The following is a 17,906-nucleotide window of genomic DNA, read 5'->3' as shown; positions in this document are numbered from 1 at the left end:
AATAGACTATATACTATGTTTAGTTTAAACAAAAGGGGAGAGCTTTATGTTTCAGATACACTATTGAAAATGAAAGATCCATAAACCCTTCCCAATGGCTAAAAACAACCACACATTTGAAATCTGACATACTTTGGCATTCTTGAAACTTCAAGTCGTATTTATAGTCAACAGTCATCTGGTCAGTTCTTGTGAGAGGAGGAAGGTCCTCATAATGTTGTGAAGAAAGGCTTGAAAAATCAACTGTAGTGAAAGGCTTTATATCAAAGGAATGCGAGTGTTCATCCATCCCAGAGAAGTCCACTGGGCTAATTCCAAAGTTCATGGGCCAAAACGGCATTTCTGTATCAACCATTGTAAACCCTGAAACAAAAGAGAGATGAATGAGAGATTTTTTGGGGTGGGACTACATGAATATAGTTCCTTAATTAAACATGGCCAACATAAAATCAATGTAGTGGGAAAACAGTAGTAGTAAAAAGAAGATGAGCAAAATGGATGCACAGAAAGTAGGGATGGATGGATATATCAATTTCAGCTTCTAATGTTTTCAGTTTTTAAGTCCAGGTCTCTGCATTTGCATATCAGAAGTACTCATGAAAATTCATCAGTGAATTTCTACTAATATACACATATTGGTATGCAGGTTTGCCTAACATACACATTTCTGCAAAGCAATTTCCTCTAATATAGTATGTTAGAATAATAGAATCATAGAGTTGGAAGGGATCCTGAGGATCATCTAGTCCAACCCGCTTGTTATTATTTTCAGTAATATATAGCTTTTGGCGCATACTTTACACTAGCATATGTGTTTTTGTTGACGTTACTTGGTAGGCGATCTGCATTGCAAAATTTGAAGACATGCAAATTTCAAAGGATGGCTGTTTTTCAGTTTGCATATTGCTTCAGAAAGTGTGGATTAATTAGGTTCCCTTTTAAATGCAAACATAATTAAATTTCTTCCCCACCTCTAACAGATAAATAGATGAAATCAAAATAGAAAGCCCATGTTCCAAAGAGAGATACTTTGGCACGCGCACGTGCGCGCACACATGCCAGATGTGTAATGGCTTTTGAAACAACCCACATTTGCAAAGGCAAGTTTACCATGCAGCTTGGGTAAGAGAGCACTGTTTAAGAAACGAGTCAAAAGCATACATGGGACATAATAAGCAGTTGTTCTTTGGATCCCAGCCAACATTTGTGCCCTGAAAATTGCCAATCCACAGCTAACCAAAAACAGAGAACATAGCAAGGCCAAAACACAACTTCGGTTTTCGCAAGCTCAAAAAGTAAGAGGCATAGACACCCTGAGGGAAACTTGCTGCATCATTCCATTGGATAAAATGTGAGTATCTGAGTGATATATTGCTGTTCTTTAAAAACAAAATGTACTTTTGCAAAAAGCCCATGCCTCAAAATAGGACTGGTTAGGAGAACTTATTTTTATTATCTCTGGTTTTTATTCTGACTTGGATGGTTTTAATTTATCTGCTGTATAATCTCTTTTTTTCCTCTGGTAGCAGGGCTGGAAATCCCCCTTCCCCTGCCTGCCTGAGACAGTGATGAGGCACCTCATCACAGAATACCATGCCGGGCTAGATGAGCAAATACTCTGACTCAGTATAAGGCTGCCTCATATGTTTCACTACTGGCATGAGAAAAGACACATAATTTTTCTAGCCACCTAGCAAAATAATCTCCAGATTGACACAGTAAATCTGGAACAATACCAAACCTTGATGAAAAATAAAATAAAATAAAATAAAATATAAAATAATCAGGGAATTGAATTGCAAAAGGAAATGGTTATACTGCATCCTACTTAACAATAATAAAAGCAAGCATTTATATAGTGAAGGTGTGGAGAAACTTTGGTCCTCCAGAAGCTTCTGAACTACAGTCATACCTCGGGTTGCGAACATGATTTGTGCGGGAGGCATGTTCGCAACCCGCAGCACCGTGTCTGCGCACATGCGTGACGCGATTCTGCGCATGACGTCATTTTGTGTTTCTGCGCATGTGTGAGCGCTGAAACCCAGAAGTAACCTGTTCCGGTACTTCCGGGTTTGGCGTGGTCTGCAACCCGAAAACGCGCAACCCAAGGTATGACTGTATTGCAATTCAGATACCTCAGGAGGCTCAACAGTTCCCCACACCTGATATGTGTGCATTTCAAGCACATTTACCACACAATCCTTACCATCTCTACTTAGACATAAGTCCTACTGAATTCATTGGGGCTTACTTCCACATCAGTGGGGTTAGAATGGCAGCCTAAGTACTTCTTCTTAGGAACGCTTACAAGAAGTCTGCAGTGTAGTCCAGAATTAATATATAACGTTGAAAAGGGTACTGACTGAGACCACCTAGATAGTTTTCTGAACATACACACTTTACCACTGTAACACCATTATCATTATTAAATGTATATATATCCCTTCATCAAAAGATCTCCAGGCGGTTTACAGAATAAATTGCAAGATAAAACACAAGTAAATAATTAAACCAAAACAACAAAACAATAACACCCCACTCCCCACAGACACATTTAAAAGGCTGCAGAATATTAATCAGCCTAGTTGAAGAGGAACGTTTTTGCCTGGCACCTAAAAATATGAAGACCCCAGGCAAACCTCCCTGGCAGGGGTGCCAATTTGAATAAAATATCAGGGGACCCAGGCAAGCCCCACCTCACATAATGAGTCACACATACCAATTGAATGGCAATGCCCATCAACATTGGGGGCCCGCCCCCTCAAATATTGTATTGGGGGGGGCAAAGGCACCTCAACCCCTAGGAGTTGGGTCCTATGCTCCCTGGGGTTGTGGTGGTAGTTTTCCCCTCCAATATAGGCTACTCCTTAAATCGAACAACCTATCCGTACCTGGTGCTTTCCAGATGTTGCTGTCAGCCACAGCTATCATGGATAATGTCTAGGGATGAGGCAAGTTGGAGCCCATCTGGAGGGCACCAGCTTGGGGAAAGCTGAATTAGAACCACAAAATACCCAAGATTAGAACTAATCTTGTAAAAAAAGAGTAAAAGAAGTAAAAAAGAGGCTTACTTAGCTTGGGTATTTCATTTGAACTTGGGACCTGTTGGCATGTGTGGACTTTACACCTTTATGTAATAAAAACCTGTCTGACTCTGTTTACTTTGAACCAGCTAACACCACTATGCCTTTTTCTAAGCAGCTTTTGGCGAGAAAGACAGCAATATTTTATCACGTATAACGTTATAAGAATAAGGAGGAGAGGCTTGTGTCAACTTTTAACTTCCTCTGTGACATATGCAAACATTTCACAGTAGCTGGTGCCACTGCTAAGGCAGCAGGTGTCCTCTGTGACCTGGGTGAGTCTGGGCATGCCTTTAAGTTTGCAATCCTAAGCATACGACTTTGGAAATAAACTCCCCTGAAACCAATGGGATTTTCTTCTGAGTAAACACGTCTAGGAGAAAGTTGGAAAAATACTGTTGTTTTGCTTTTAAAAAGCGATTACAACACACTTTATTCAGGTAAAAGTACTGAACGTATAGGTCAGGCAGATGTTTTGGGACTACAACTCCCATCATCCCTAGCTAACAGGACCAGTGGTCAGGGATGATGGGAACTGTAGTCTCAAAACATCTGGACGGCCGAGTTTGCCTGTGCCTGGTATAGGTTTACTTTTGAGTCAAAAGTTTTGACTGGTGGTACTGTTGTTCAGCAAAGATAGCTTGACTAATTCTAGAACATGCTAAAGCAAAATTGGAGTAGGAGCTCAAAGAAGGAGGAGAGGTGAAAGGATTCCTTGCAAAGCAGTAACTTAAAGCGATTTAACAGCCACTCCCCATCTCTTTAGAGCCTAGAAATTATGTAGTTCTGTGAAGCGGACTTGTTTAGCTGAGAATTTTCAATATCTTCACAAAACTCTTTGAGGAAAAGCCATGAAATAAAGTCAGTTTAACTTTGTGGGAAGATGGGGATGGAAGCCTGTGAGCTGCACTGCCACCTTGTCCACAAACATTGAAGCACTACTGTTTGATTTACCGCATCCTGGAAGCCATCCATGTTGGGATCCATCATCTGCTACTCCATCACAACCACACTTTTCTTCTCGTCCATTGCAAGAGTCTCATATTGATGCAACAAAGCTTGTCACAGAGATTTGCCATTGTGGTCAGGTATTTGTAAATTTGTAAATGTCACAGAGATTTGCCATTGTGGTCAGGTATTTGCTTGAAGTAGGGCATTTATGGAATCTTAAGGTAAGACATTCACTCACTCACTCACTCACTCATAAGCAATTCTAAACACACAAATCACACAATCACACAAAGGAGGAATCACTTCAAGAGCCCTTCTTTGCCTGTAACTCTACTTCACTGGGAGCACGTTGGTGGGTGGAACCATTGCTGCTGGCCCCCCAGACCTCAATCAGTTCAAAATATAGCTACTGTCTAAAATTAATTGTTGACTGGGACTTTAAGCTATAGGTTTAACATTCTCAGACCACAATCTGAGAAACAAACAATTATCTGTGATGATGGATGGAAAGCAATCTGGACCACCACATCCTTTTGGCCAAGTTTCAAGTATTCAGTGAGAAAATTCTGTCCGATACCAAAATTATGGCCAAAGGTTTGCAGCCTCCTTATGACAGAAAATGCAATGAACTAGAAATGAGTACAGCTAGTCAAGCAGTCCGGTGTCATTAAACATGATGGCATTATGGCGCAGCAGGTAGCTGCAATGGTGCAAATGAACTAGGGTGTCAATAATACAGATGCATATCAGAAAAAAATCTGGAAATTATCTAGAAATAAAATTAGAATGTGTATTTATTTAAAATGCATAATATACTTGGAACGTGGACTGTATCATAATGGGATCATCTAGGTGCCTGCGGCAATTATATGACTAGAAATTACTGCAAGTAATTTACTGAGCACAGCATTATATAAAAATAAAAAGGAACACCTTGTTCTTTAAAAACACTGCAGGCTTTATTCAGCAATGCACTAAAGCAACAGTTATTGTGCTTGCTAATCATCCAAAAGCCTATATGGAAATAGATGAAGGGACATCAAAACTAGTAGCTGGCTAGATAAAATGTAACAAATGATTAACACAATGTAGAAATGGAGACAACTCGAGATATAGATAATGGGTGTGAAAAACTAATTTCTCTGGAAATGTTTCAGGCACCTGGTTTTCTAAAAGTTAGATGCCACCCAATATTTTTAAACAATTATTTGGCCCCATGCAGGATTAAAACTTAAATAAACAATAATATTAATACTGGCTCCTGAAATTGGAGTCCTGGTTTCTAATAATCTGAAGGGTCTTTCCCCCCTCCAACTTCCAAAGAGTAATAGAAATTGTCTTGCAAAAGTATTCAGGCACTGAATGTACAGAGACAGTTTAAGATGAGCACACACCCTAAAATTGCCATAAACCACTTAGAGGTTTTATAAACAGCTTACAATCAATTTTCCTACATTCAGGCGGTATGTAAATGTTAAATAAGTGAAGAACGAAGAAAAACAGATACGTAGTAAACAACAAAATTCTTAGCGGTTTATAGGGATGAGCATTGTAACAGAGAAGCAGTTAAAAGTGTTCTGTAGGAACAACTAATATTTGCACACATACACAAAAACCTAATGAAGATATTTGACATTTGCTTGGATGAGTTGTCAGCTTTCATCCCCAGTGTTGTTTCTAATATTATAGTTTACATAGAATTTCTAGTGTCCTGAATAGTAGGATTAGGATCAGGGAATATTGGCCATGAACTTTTAAAGTTCTCTCACAAGGAGCTTTAGGAGGAGGCAAAGTAACACTTTCCCCTTCACAACAGTTTGCATTGTGATGTCTATATATTTGTTGTGAATTAGCCTGATCTAATTCATTTGTTGTGAATTAGCCTAGGAAAAGGGTGATTTATAAATATATTAAATAAATAAAAGAATCATGCCTAAGAGATCACCATGGTACCAACCTCTCCCCCCCCCGCCCCCGCTCAATCCCTGTTCACAAATTACCCTATAAACCATGCTTACTCTCTGTTAACCTGAATGGCTTGCTGCACTGCATTCTAGACGTTTCCTCCCTACAAACAGATGAAAATACTGTACAGAATGTTGTCCCTAGACCTGTTACAAAGAAGCAGACACAACATCCTGATTTAACACTTGTTTTTACAAAACCAGTAAAGGAAAAGTTACAAAAAAGGAAATTCCTAGAGATGCAACTAGGCAAAAAGAGAGCGAAAATAATAAGGAAGGGTATATGGATTTTAGGTTGATTTTTATTATGACAATGACATACAAACTGTTCTTTTTTTAACCATTTGATCAGCACCAGGAAGGCCATGGTGACATAAGGGATAGCCCTGGGGATAGGCTGAGTCTGGCTTTCCGTTTCACATCTGTGCTAGCTGCAGGCCATTACCGTGCTAGTTTCCATTTTGCAGTGCTAGTAGCAGACAGCCTATGCACATATCTACCCTTACACACAGCAGGCCAATAGCATGCTGCAAATATATTTACTATCTTCATAGACTCAAAATTCATATAGTAAAGTTAATACCATGTTATAGTAATGTAAATATCATGTAATTGTCATTTGGTCAGAATGTAGAATGCATGCATGTATGTATGTATGTATTTAAAATCAGCTTGGAAAACAGGGCATTGCATACTCCTTTCAGTTCCACCCAGCTAGCATGGACCATTATGTATGCATAGTCTGCCTTGTGCTGTGTTGTTGTTTAAGTCTGGTCAACCGCTACGCTCCGGTTTTGCACCGTTTCTCCCTGACTTTCTTCCTATCCATTGCTGTTTTGCTGTGCTGCTGCGGAGTCAGCAGAGGGAGCATAACCAGTGAACTCAGAACACATCTGACCCCATTCAGTTATGCCCTTAAACAGGAAAAGGAGTTCACCGTCAAAGTTCACTGAAGATCAAATTGCAGGTAGTAATCAAAATTAACAGTGTAAAGGTGACAAGTGAGTTTTAATGGTTTTTTTTTTTTTTGCAGTACTTCCTTCATCTTAATTATAATAGATTCATATGACACAACTCCTGTGTGTGTTTATAGTTCTGCAGATCTCCACCATGTTTACCCGGAAGAAAGTCCCATTGATTGACTTATGCTTCACTCTGAGACCTTGACATTAAACGCATAGCCTATATTAATCAGTAGGCTTAGCATTCTACTTCAAGTCCCTGACTGCAATCTTCAGCCATCCTCTTACCTGTTGTACTTTTGAAGTACAAGTAGCGATGAGACATAGGTAGCACGGTGCCTTTTCTGCGTTAGGTGGCTAAATATTTTTTCCCCTCTGTCAACTTGACATTGCCTTCTGAAAACCTTGTCCTGGAACTGGGTGTTAGTGAGTGCATGTTTATCTATTTTGGACTAAATAATTGTTCTGTTTCTCCAACAGCCCTGGGCCTGTACAGGACTGGTGGGTTGTGTTTGGCTTGATGGATCAGACTCACAAATTAAGGATGCCTGACCTAAAGGACTGGCAAAACACTATTTACTAAAAATATTTGGGGGGGAAGAAACAGCACATGGATTTTTAATCTGCCCGTTTCATTAATAGCTCATTAACAGCGTGGGAAGGGCCATTTTGCAGTAGTACAGCACATAGTTTAACTGCATATAGTAGTGGCCGGCAGAGTACGGCTTCGTAATGTGGAGGTCGCTGCTGATAACCAAGAGGGGTGAAGTGGCAGGGAGGTTGGTGTGGTGTGGGCACAGTGGCGGAGCCAATCCAATGTGGCTACACTGAGCCAACTTCCCTGCCACCTCTCCCTTTCCCCTCCCCTCCCTCTCGGTTGCTGGCATCACATGTAAAAAAGAAACACCACTTTCTTGGGTTGATAACCTACTGACCTTTATCTTGTCTGACCACAACTTCAGTTTCTTAGCCATAATTCAGCCCATGACCAACTCCAAGCACCTTTTCAGCACTTTGAAAGTTACATGTGCTCCCAATAGAAAGAAGAGAGGGAGAGGGCATCTTTTACAGATCAAAATATCCAGCTCATCCTTTCCATTACTTGGCATAGATCATTCATCACAGGAACCAAACAGAAGGGAGGTTGAAATGTGTCTACCAGATTGTCCGAAAAGATTTGGAGAACAGTCTCCACCAGTTTGATCACATTGTCCACAAGATAGAGATTTGCCACTGAGCAGAAACTGGAAAGATGCTGGGTCCTGGAAAGCCCTTTTAAGAAGAGGCCTCACAATAGCCTCCTTTCACCACCGGAAGATGCAGGTTGAAGCCATGAAAAGCTATTTTGCCCAGCAAAGTGGAGAAACAAATCAGAGACCAACCACTGATGCTCCTTTAAAGTCTAATTTATCCTTTGTTTTGGGACAGCCTAGGCTTAGAGTTCCTTACTTTTGAAGTTTCGATCAGGCCCCAGGCTGGACCAGATCAGATGACCAACTATGGGAATATTGCAGCAATCGACCCTAAACTGACTGCATACCATCCAAATGATAACGTCCTGTTTTTCAGCTCTTCAGCAACCTCACAGACAGTTTAAGAGGAAAATTTGTCCCAGAATTTACATATTGCAAAGATAAGCGCAAGATTTGCCAGATAAGTGAAAGATTTGCCAGTCAGGTCATTCAAGTCCTAACTAGTACTCCCTACACACAGCCAACACATTCGTTTACTTTTGAAATAGATGGAGGTCTTTCTTTTCTTTGCAGTCAACATGGAAATCTCTTTTCAGCCAAGGTATGTTTTATATATATATATATATGTTTTAAAAGGAAACATGCACAAGAACATATCATTTTGATCTGACCAGCTGCATCATCACGAAAGTTAATCACGTGTGAGACAGAACTGAATCAGTAAAAGAAGCTTCTTTGTCAGAGAAACAAGCACACATTTGAAGGGAGACAAAATGCTCACTTATTAATTTTATAAAGCAATTCCAAACATTACATGCAGCTGAACACATTTTTTTTTTAAAGAAACACATTAACGTCATCTGTTTATTTACTTTATTGGTATCCTGCTCTTCTTTCAAGAAGTTCAGGGGCAGCATATACAGGGGAATCCCACTTTATATCCCCATAAGCACCTTTGAAGCAAATTAGGATCAAATCTACCCAATGGACTTCACTGGTGTAAATTTTATAGTAACTTGTGGTGGTATCCTAGTCATTATCACTTGGGTAGGTAAGTCTCACTGAACTTTGTGGATTCTGTTATGGGTGTACATTATACAGTGATTTGGCATTCTGTTCCTTACTTTAGAATTCTTTGATATCAAAACAAATATTGCATTTTCTACAAGTTTACAAGGGCTCAAAAAGTTCAAATAATGCACAATGGTCCAAATTCTGTATTTTGGAGAGAGGAGGTTAAGAGAAAATACATACGTCAACTCAGAGGTAGGCAGCTTGAAATCCTATGTATTTTGCTAAAACTGAACTCCTATAACACTTACCTCAAGCTCAATGGAACTTACTTCTGAGCAGACATGTATGGGATTGCACTATTATGCTGCTTTAAAATATGTGGAATTTGAATGCTTTGAGCATGTACTGGATGGGTGGTCAGAGATGTAAAAATCTGCTTATCACTCACCTAAGATCAGTTTGTTTTCAAGAAATAAAATGCTATTACTTACAGTTCAGCATCTGGAATAACAAGGTGATAAAAGGAAAACAGCTCCACTGCCAAAAGCTACTTACAGTGCAATCCTATCCTTATCTACTCAGAAGTAAGTCCCACAGAATTCAATAAGTCCTTCTCCCAAGTGACTCTGCAATCCTTACTCCATTTTCCGATTAGTATGCATAGGATTACAGCCTTAAAGATATATTCCATTTGAATGTTCTGTTTAAATACAACTGCTAATTAGTAAATCTTAAAACTGGCCTACACTTTTTAAAAACATAGTTAATTCCAAGCATGTGTTACTAAATATAAGATTTTCATAGCACTAAAGTATCTGTGTTCAATCACACGATCTCCACATAAATGTTGTTAAACCATGCTTGCAAATAGTCACCACTTAGTTGCCTCAAGCAAACAAGAATTGCCTTGAGGTAAGTAGCGCGGCAATTTCTGTAAACCTCAAGAGAAGGAAGCTCTTTTATTGCCTTTTAGGCTGGCTGACTATTTATACTGTGCTTTACAGCAAATTTGCTTATTTTGATTTTGTTATAGCATTTAAATGATCATTACCCACTTTGGGAACATGAATGATGAAGAGATGGAAAGAAAGAAAGAAAGAAAGAAAGAAAGAAAGAAAGAAAGAAAGAAAGAAAGAAAGAAACACAGGACTAACTTAGATTGCAGCCCTATACTCATTTACACGGGAGTAAGTACTATTGAACTCAACAGGACTTATTTCCATGCAGACAGGATTGTATTGGACAGTATGTGTGGGCAGGCAGACAAGTAAAAGTGTTTGTTTTACTGATTTTGTAATTCTGTGTTAAACTTTATGGACTTTTTTTTACAATGGACATGTTTTGGCCTGCAGGTCTCTTATAAGTACAGCACAGATGTCAAAGTATCCTACAGTCATTGTAATACTTTTGTTAGCTACTCAGTCTACATGCGAGGGAAATAATTTGACATAATTAATATTAAGTACTACTCCACCAGTTCTAAATACACCAGCTGAACTCCTGATGAAACACGCTTAGGGTTGCGCTGCAAATCATTTCAGTATCCTTATCTTTATTTGAAAATTGGCCCCATTCAGTTTTAAGAGAACTGGCTTCCACATAAGTAGCTCAGGAATTTGGTGTGGTAAACTCAACTCAATAATTAACAAGCTTAAAGATTTTATTTGTTTATGATGGCACAACAGCAGCCTTTATGACTTTACTTGAGGCTATAATTGGCTTGTGGCTACTCAGGAAGATCACAAGTTACCCACCATGCCTACTTAGGGCCAAACCAAATGAGGTAATACAGATCTCTGACCAGATCTCCCAGGTCTATTAAATTTTGGCTAATAGCAGGTGTGCAAGTTAGATCTGGGAAAATGCTATGGCTATGCTAGTGTTATAGTTCCAGGTGCCTGCTTCTCCAGACATACAGAATTTTTTTTTTAATCCCCAAGAAATAGTTGTTTCACACATTACATATGAGCAAACATTCGTCTGACATTGAACGTACGCTTCCAAGGCAGCTCCGGCTAACCCTAACTCCCTGACGATTGTACAAATATAATGCACATATTTTCACAATGCCTGTTTTGTCACATTCACCATTTGACATATTAGATACATTGAAAACATTTTTGTGTATGCCTAAAAACGTAATGTGTAAAGAAGCCAAAAGTCAAATTTCAAGTCCTAATATGTACTCTTTGGAGCAAAGCCATACTATGATCAGCTAAGTTTTAATGTAGGCCCAAACTTGTGGCAGCCATATCTGTTGTATGTGTGCTGCCCACACACGTGGAGTGCCTAATTCTAACATCAGTGAGACTGCACAGGTGGGGAGAGGTGATATTGCATTTCAAGCATCTCTCACTCAGCTTGACTTAGTGCCAATGTCAAAGGGGAAAGGGAAGAATGGAGTTTAACAGTGTGTCTTTTTTCTTTTTAAAAGTATTTCCCTTGAAATTGTGCCATTAATGTGTCATTAATGTGCTAGAAGGAGACATAGTTCCATATTTAGTAGCTTGACACAATTAGTTCCTGATCTTTGCCAGCTGGAGCAAAGGTTTTCACTAAGAGGTCAGTTTTTATGATTACAAAACTCATACCAGCTAGCCGAATCATGGCAGAGTGGGAAGGATCAAATGTGTGGGCTCTCACAGAAGAGATCACAACCACTTTGCTCTTCTGCTGACCTAAGTCATGCTTTGGCTTAGCATGACTTTCAAACCTGGGCTCATGGTTTAGCTCTCCTAGATAAACCACAAGCTGGAAGCCATATGACAAGCCTTAGTTGCATCTTGTGGGTTGTCTGGAGAGAGCTAAACCACAAACACAGGCTTGGATTGCATGCTAAACCAAACCATGGTTTAACACAGCACAGCAGCAGAACAACCAGGAAAGAGCAATGCTGCCTCAACTTCCTCTCTGGGGGCCTGCAGGTGTTCTCGTTTGTACTAAACAATGGTTTGGCTTAGCATTACATGCAAATACATAAGTTGGCTGAAGGGACGTGGGTGGCGCTGTGGGTTAAACCACAGTGCCTAGGACTTGCCGATCAGAAGGTCGGCAGTTTGAATCCCCGTGACGGGGTGAGCTCCCATTGCTCAGTCCCTGCTCCTGCCAACCTAGCAGTTCGAAAGCACATCAAAGTGCAAGTAGATAAATAGGTACCGCTCCGGCAGGAAGGTAAACGGCATTTCCGTGCGCTGCTCTGCTTCACCAGAAGTGGCTTAGTCATGCTGGCCACATGACCTGGAAGCTGTACTCCGGCTCCCTCGGCCAATAAAGCAAGATGAGCGCCACAACCCCAGAGTCAGCCACGACTGGACCTAATGGTCAGGGGTCCCTTTACCTTTACATTAGTTGCCTACCAGTATTTAATGAGATGAAACAGAGAGCAGTACCTATTATTTTAATCAATTTCACTTGTCATTTCAAGCTCATCTGATTGAACATGAAGGAAATTCTGGATAAGTATTCTTTGTGGAACAAAACTATGTACGATGCTGTTCTTTGTATGTTTACTCAGAAGTTCATCCTACTATGTTTCATAAAATTTATTCTCTAGTAAGTACATTAGGATTTCACCTGAAGTATATTTTTGGGAAGTCATCTATTTTTCTTTATTCATTTTCCCATAAACTGAAGATCTACTTTTCTAATGAGTATACCTTTACCTTAGAAGAACTCAGATAAATGGGTTTATTTCACAGGTAAGAGTGCTAAAGCAGAATTAATAACTTTTCATTTCTATTATTTAAATATGCCAATTGCATATTAGAGATGTCCAAACTGAAAATATTCCTGCACCATGGAACAGTACTTCAGGGTTCCTAACACTGTTTCAGAAATATCTATGATACTAAGTTTATGTGGTTAACTTGTATACATTAGTTTAATGTCTGCTAAAACTAAAGCTACAGTACTGCAAAGCAACTGAGAAAGAGCAAAAAAGGGCATTAATTTTCACTGGGGAGCTGGGTTTCTGATAACATGAGCAATATTTCCTATGTCACCTTCATCTTTTTGATTGACTCTTCTTAATTTCTGTGTGTCTAATTCCAGCTTCTCCCCTTTTGTGGGACCATACCTGAATGTATCATTCTGAAATGGCATCTCCCCAGCACCTGTCAGCTTTCACCCAGAAGTCCATGAGGAACCTGTACAACTGACATGAACGCTTGTGCTAGCAGAGTGCACAGAAGGATAAGACTTCCCCTTAACAAGCCTTTATTTTCTCACCTGCACAATCTCAAGAAAAACAAACTAGCCACTTTTTGTTGATAAGCCATTTCATGCAACTGCACTTTTGAACCAAACAAATCCCTTGTAACAAATGCCAACTTGTATTAACATGCACATGGGCAGAAATCACCTTGTGTTTATTGTACCTTGTTTGCATATGTGGGAGAGGGAGAGAGATTCATCTACTTCCACTGCGGTGAGTCTGAACTAAAATGATGTTGCTCTTGTGTAACAGAGTGAAAACGAGAAAGAATTCCAAGACATTCAGTATAGCACAAAGTTCCATGGACAAACTTCATCAAATGAATAGTTTTAACCTCAGTTGGTAGCTATATACACAAATGGGTGTAGATAAAGCACTCTACTAACAGTGAATGCATAAGCACTGAGGATCATTGAATCATAGAATTGTTGGAAGGCACCACAAAGGTCATCTAGCTGAATCCCTGCAATGCAAGACTCTTTTCCCCCAAATGTGAGATTTGAACTCACAACCCTGAGATTAAGAGTCTCTTGTTCTACCGTCTCAGCTTAAAATGGGAACTCTCAAAGCTTTGCAAATTCTATACTAATGTCGAACCAGGTGTAATTTAGCTCCTTTTCTAAATAGAAGTATTACAATATTTCCCTCTTTCTTCAATTCAGGGCATGCAATTAAGCTCAGTTTTGCATTATATATGCAGGTTTTAACATCACAATTAAATCAGGGGGAGATCAATGTTTCCCACTTGTAGAAGAAGTAACTACTTGTGACACAGATCACTCTGCCTGCAACAACATTGTCACCACCTGCCATTAAAACAGTCTTACATTTTTATCTTACCCTTCCTCCAAAGATCTCAGAATGGCACACAGAACCTTCGACCCTCACAGCATCCTTGTGAAGCTGGTCAGGCTGAGAGATGATGACTAGCCCAAGGTCACAGGTGACTTTCATGTCTCATTGTAGATTTAAACCCAGGCTTATCTGAATTCAACACTCTACTGAGTAAATCAGCAGCCACCCACCCTCATTTTGGTTTACAAGTTATGAATTACTTTTAGTCATTTTGTTTATTTTCTTTGTCGGAAATTATAGGTTTGAAGTTGTTACTGTGTTATATATCTTGTTGTTTTATGACTGTGCTTTAACTGCATTTTATCATCTTATGTTTGTGAGCCATCCCCAAAGCCATGCTATTGGGGTGGTCCTGTGTAAATTTAGTAAGTGAAGCCTGTAACCGATTAGGAAGCTGTTCCTGAGACACTTATTTGTAGGTTTGCAAAAATGTAGAAAGGCTATAGTGCAAGCCACTATGCAGTCTATAGTGTACTGCCCTGCTCACAATCATGCAAGTTTTCTGCTTGTGGACGATAGACACCTGGTTGGTCACTGTGGTAAACAGGAAACCAGACTAGATGGAGCTATGGCATGATCCAGCCAATAGGGATCTTCTTATGCTCTTAATGTGTTTATAAGTTTTATAACAAATTGTGGTGTCCCCCCCCCCACAAATGTGGTGTTGTATTTTACTAACAAGATGATATTTCTTGTGAACTGCTTTGCACATAGCCCACTGTGGAAAAAGTGGCGCATATTATTTATTTATTCTTAATTCATTATCAATAATATTAAATTCATGATTAACGGCTGAAATATTTAGGTTTTGATCAAAAGCATCACTGACTTCTCAACAGGCAGAGCTGGTTGTACCTAAATATCCTTTGCTTTCTAAAGGTTCCTATGGTGTCGTTTTGGCTGCAAATCCTGTTCTTCCTTAATGGTAATTCTGTATTTGTAATTGTAGCACAACTGGATGAAGCCTTGGATGAAAATCCAAGTTGATTGGCCATGTGAGCTTGTTCTTCAGCCACGCTAAAAGATACAACAGTGAGGTAGATATTTCTGTTAGGAATTATTTAATGAAATCTATACACTGGAAATTTAACATTGGGGAATGGGATTTCAAAATATTGTCATGTACAGGGAAAATCTTCTTAAGGGATGATATAATAAAGAGACTTGAAGATTTCAACCTATGCATATTTCAGGATGTAAATGCATGGCTTTTGAACTTAAAGGTTATATGTTCTTCTACCAAGACACTGAGTCATCTCCTTGCCCAGAATTCTTACAAAATATGCAAAGGGCAAAAGTCCATGTATTTTATTTGAAAAGCACAAAAGGAGGAAGTCTCTGTTTCTGTGCCCTTTTTGTCTAACATGCCGAAAGTCAAGACTTTGGAGGAGTAGAATCAGTAATTTGAATGGAGCTTGGTTTTTTTTAACATAAATTATACTGCAACACCTGCTTAGTATAAACAAGGAAGGAAGGAAGGAAGAAAAAGAATTTAGTTCTCTTCCATTGCATGTACATATTATTTTGTGGTTTTAACTTAAAGCTGAAACATCTCATTTTGACACGTGTCAGTTTTGTTTAATGAGTTTTGTAGTATATATTTTACACAGCACAGACACAGTATTTTGAGAATGCCGCAAGGCACACTTCTGTAAGGCATTTATTCCATATGAACTTTTACACTGGGACAGGTGCACTGCTTCTGTGTGAAACTCAAAATTGTTCACCTCAGCCTGCTTTGGGAAGCATACAAAGAAAGCTGCTCATGGAGGGGAGGTGGTGATGTAGTATTTGCTTGGCTATCATTTTACCAGAACATTGTGTGGCCCTATACCATATAGGCAGAAGATCTGGAAGATGTAAAGTCTATTTTCACATTTGGGGCAGGATTTCTGCAATCTAAAAATACACTGCCATCATTTTTCCCCCTGAAGGAAGAATTACATGAGGAACTATGAAACTCCCACTCTGACTTTTTGTTACCCCTGCAGCATGCCTGGTACTGCTGCTAATTGTCATGTGGCTCTAGTGGGGGCGTATTACGTAACTAAGTGACTGTGCCGTTTGGCTCCTCAACAGACCAAAAAAATTACAACCCCTGAATCAGCATCTGACATCCTAAAGAGCAATGACAAAGAGCATAGGAAGCAGGGGGATAGCTTAGGCAGTTATTGAAAGCCCCACTCAAAACTCTTTGTTTGAAAAGCTTGTAGGATATGCTATCTACACTTGAGAAGATGCCCTAAAATAAACTCTGGATGGATCCATGAGTGATCCCCACTGCAACTGGAAAGTAAAAGCAGAAGACCAGGAATAGTACACTTCCTGCATTCCTTCCATATACAACTCTCCAACTGGAACCATTTTATATCCAAGATGGGTCCTTAGAGGCAGCAGCATCCCACATCCTGTCGTTCCTCTCCTTTGTGAAATAAGGCAAATGTAAGAGCTCTCACATGATTTCCATGAAGCATATGGTTTTCAGCAAGGACAGTCCTTTTTTGGAACTTTTCAGTTGACCTTGAAATAGGAAATTCAGACAATCACTCTGTCTTGGCCCTTCACACAGCAAAATCCAACTTTTAAATGATAAGGTGGACTTTGCAATATGTCCAGTGTGACTTACCTTCAGGTAAGCGTGTATAGGACTGCAATCGTAATTAAGTTTTCAGGGTGCCCTTGGTATGAGACGCTTTCAGAAAAGGAAACTGAAGCTTGCAATTCTGAACATTTTACAAAGTATGCAAATATGTATAATTCAGTATAGTTTACCCCAGCTAAAGTATTGAGCCTTGGAGAACCAGAATGTATGAGAGATGAGGGGCAGATATAGAGATACAAGGAACTTGAGGCAAAGGGAAGAAGGGATCAGTAAAATAAGCACACAAATCCTGGAATCTAGCTAGCTAACACTTCCAATATAATTAAGAAAAAAATTATGCCTTTCTGGACAGAAACCAGGCTAAAAGCTTACCATATTATATTTTGTAATGAATGTACATCAATGAACCAGCTCCTGGATATAACCCACTGTTTTAAATACGTGAATGCTTTTGTACAATGCAAATTTGTTTATTGAGATAACACCAGAAAGGAAGACGTTCATATTAATCAATAAACTAATTAATCATAAGTGACTGGCTATCGGATGTTAAAAAAATTGATTCAAGCTACACCAGTAATGAAGTCAGAACACTATGTATGATCTGATATTTCTCCAGGATTGCTACACCTGTAGCATTCACTGCCTTCAAATGTTGTATATCTGTTCATATTTAGGAGGAATTATTATTGAAGTTAATCCATAGGATAGGAACTGCCTCATTACTTGGAAGAGCTGGGGGGGGGGAAGTCAGATTACTAACAAAATTTTAAAATTAAAATTGCTCACGAACAAAGAGCATAAAAATTTCATTGGGTGATCAGATGATGTCTGTAATAATATTGAAACAATAGACCAAGGAAGATAAATGGCAAGAAATCTTCCTGCTCTTATGATACATACAAGCCCATGAAAGGAATTAATTATGTTAAAATTAACTTTTTAAACATAGCTAAGAGGAAATGTACCACTCCACTAGACAGCGACATGCATTCCTTTTGATCATGCTCAAGCAAAGTAGGTAGACGTGCAAGTGGAAAAAGACATGCATTTCATTACCACATCCAAA

General features: G+C 39.3%; 1 protein-coding gene across 4 annotated transcripts in view; it reads right to left on the bottom strand.

The window, feature by feature from the left end:
• The window catches only part of PPARG (peroxisome proliferator activated receptor gamma), a 60,504-nt gene that overhangs the window by 23,358 nt on the left and 19,240 nt on the right, over positions 1-17,906 (bottom strand). For 3 of the 4 annotated variants that reach the window (XM_081848305.1, XM_081848308.1, XM_081848307.1), the window contains one exon: positions 133-363. In XM_081848305.1, the coding sequence (XP_081704431.1) occupies positions 133-355 (223 nt within the window). In that variant the 5' untranslated portion in view covers positions 356-363. Of the gene's footprint in view, positions 1-132; positions 364-4,037; positions 4,060-17,906 lie in introns of those variants that run through there. The other variant, XM_081848306.1, reaches the window with a different exon arrangement.

This window comes from Podarcis erhardii, assembly GCF_964252035.2.
Source record: "Podarcis erhardii genome assembly, chromosome: 2".
In the NCBI taxonomy this organism is placed as follows: Eukaryota; Metazoa; Chordata; class Lepidosauria; order Squamata; family Lacertidae; genus Podarcis; species Podarcis erhardii.
This window is presented reverse-complemented; position numbering and strand designations above follow the sequence as displayed.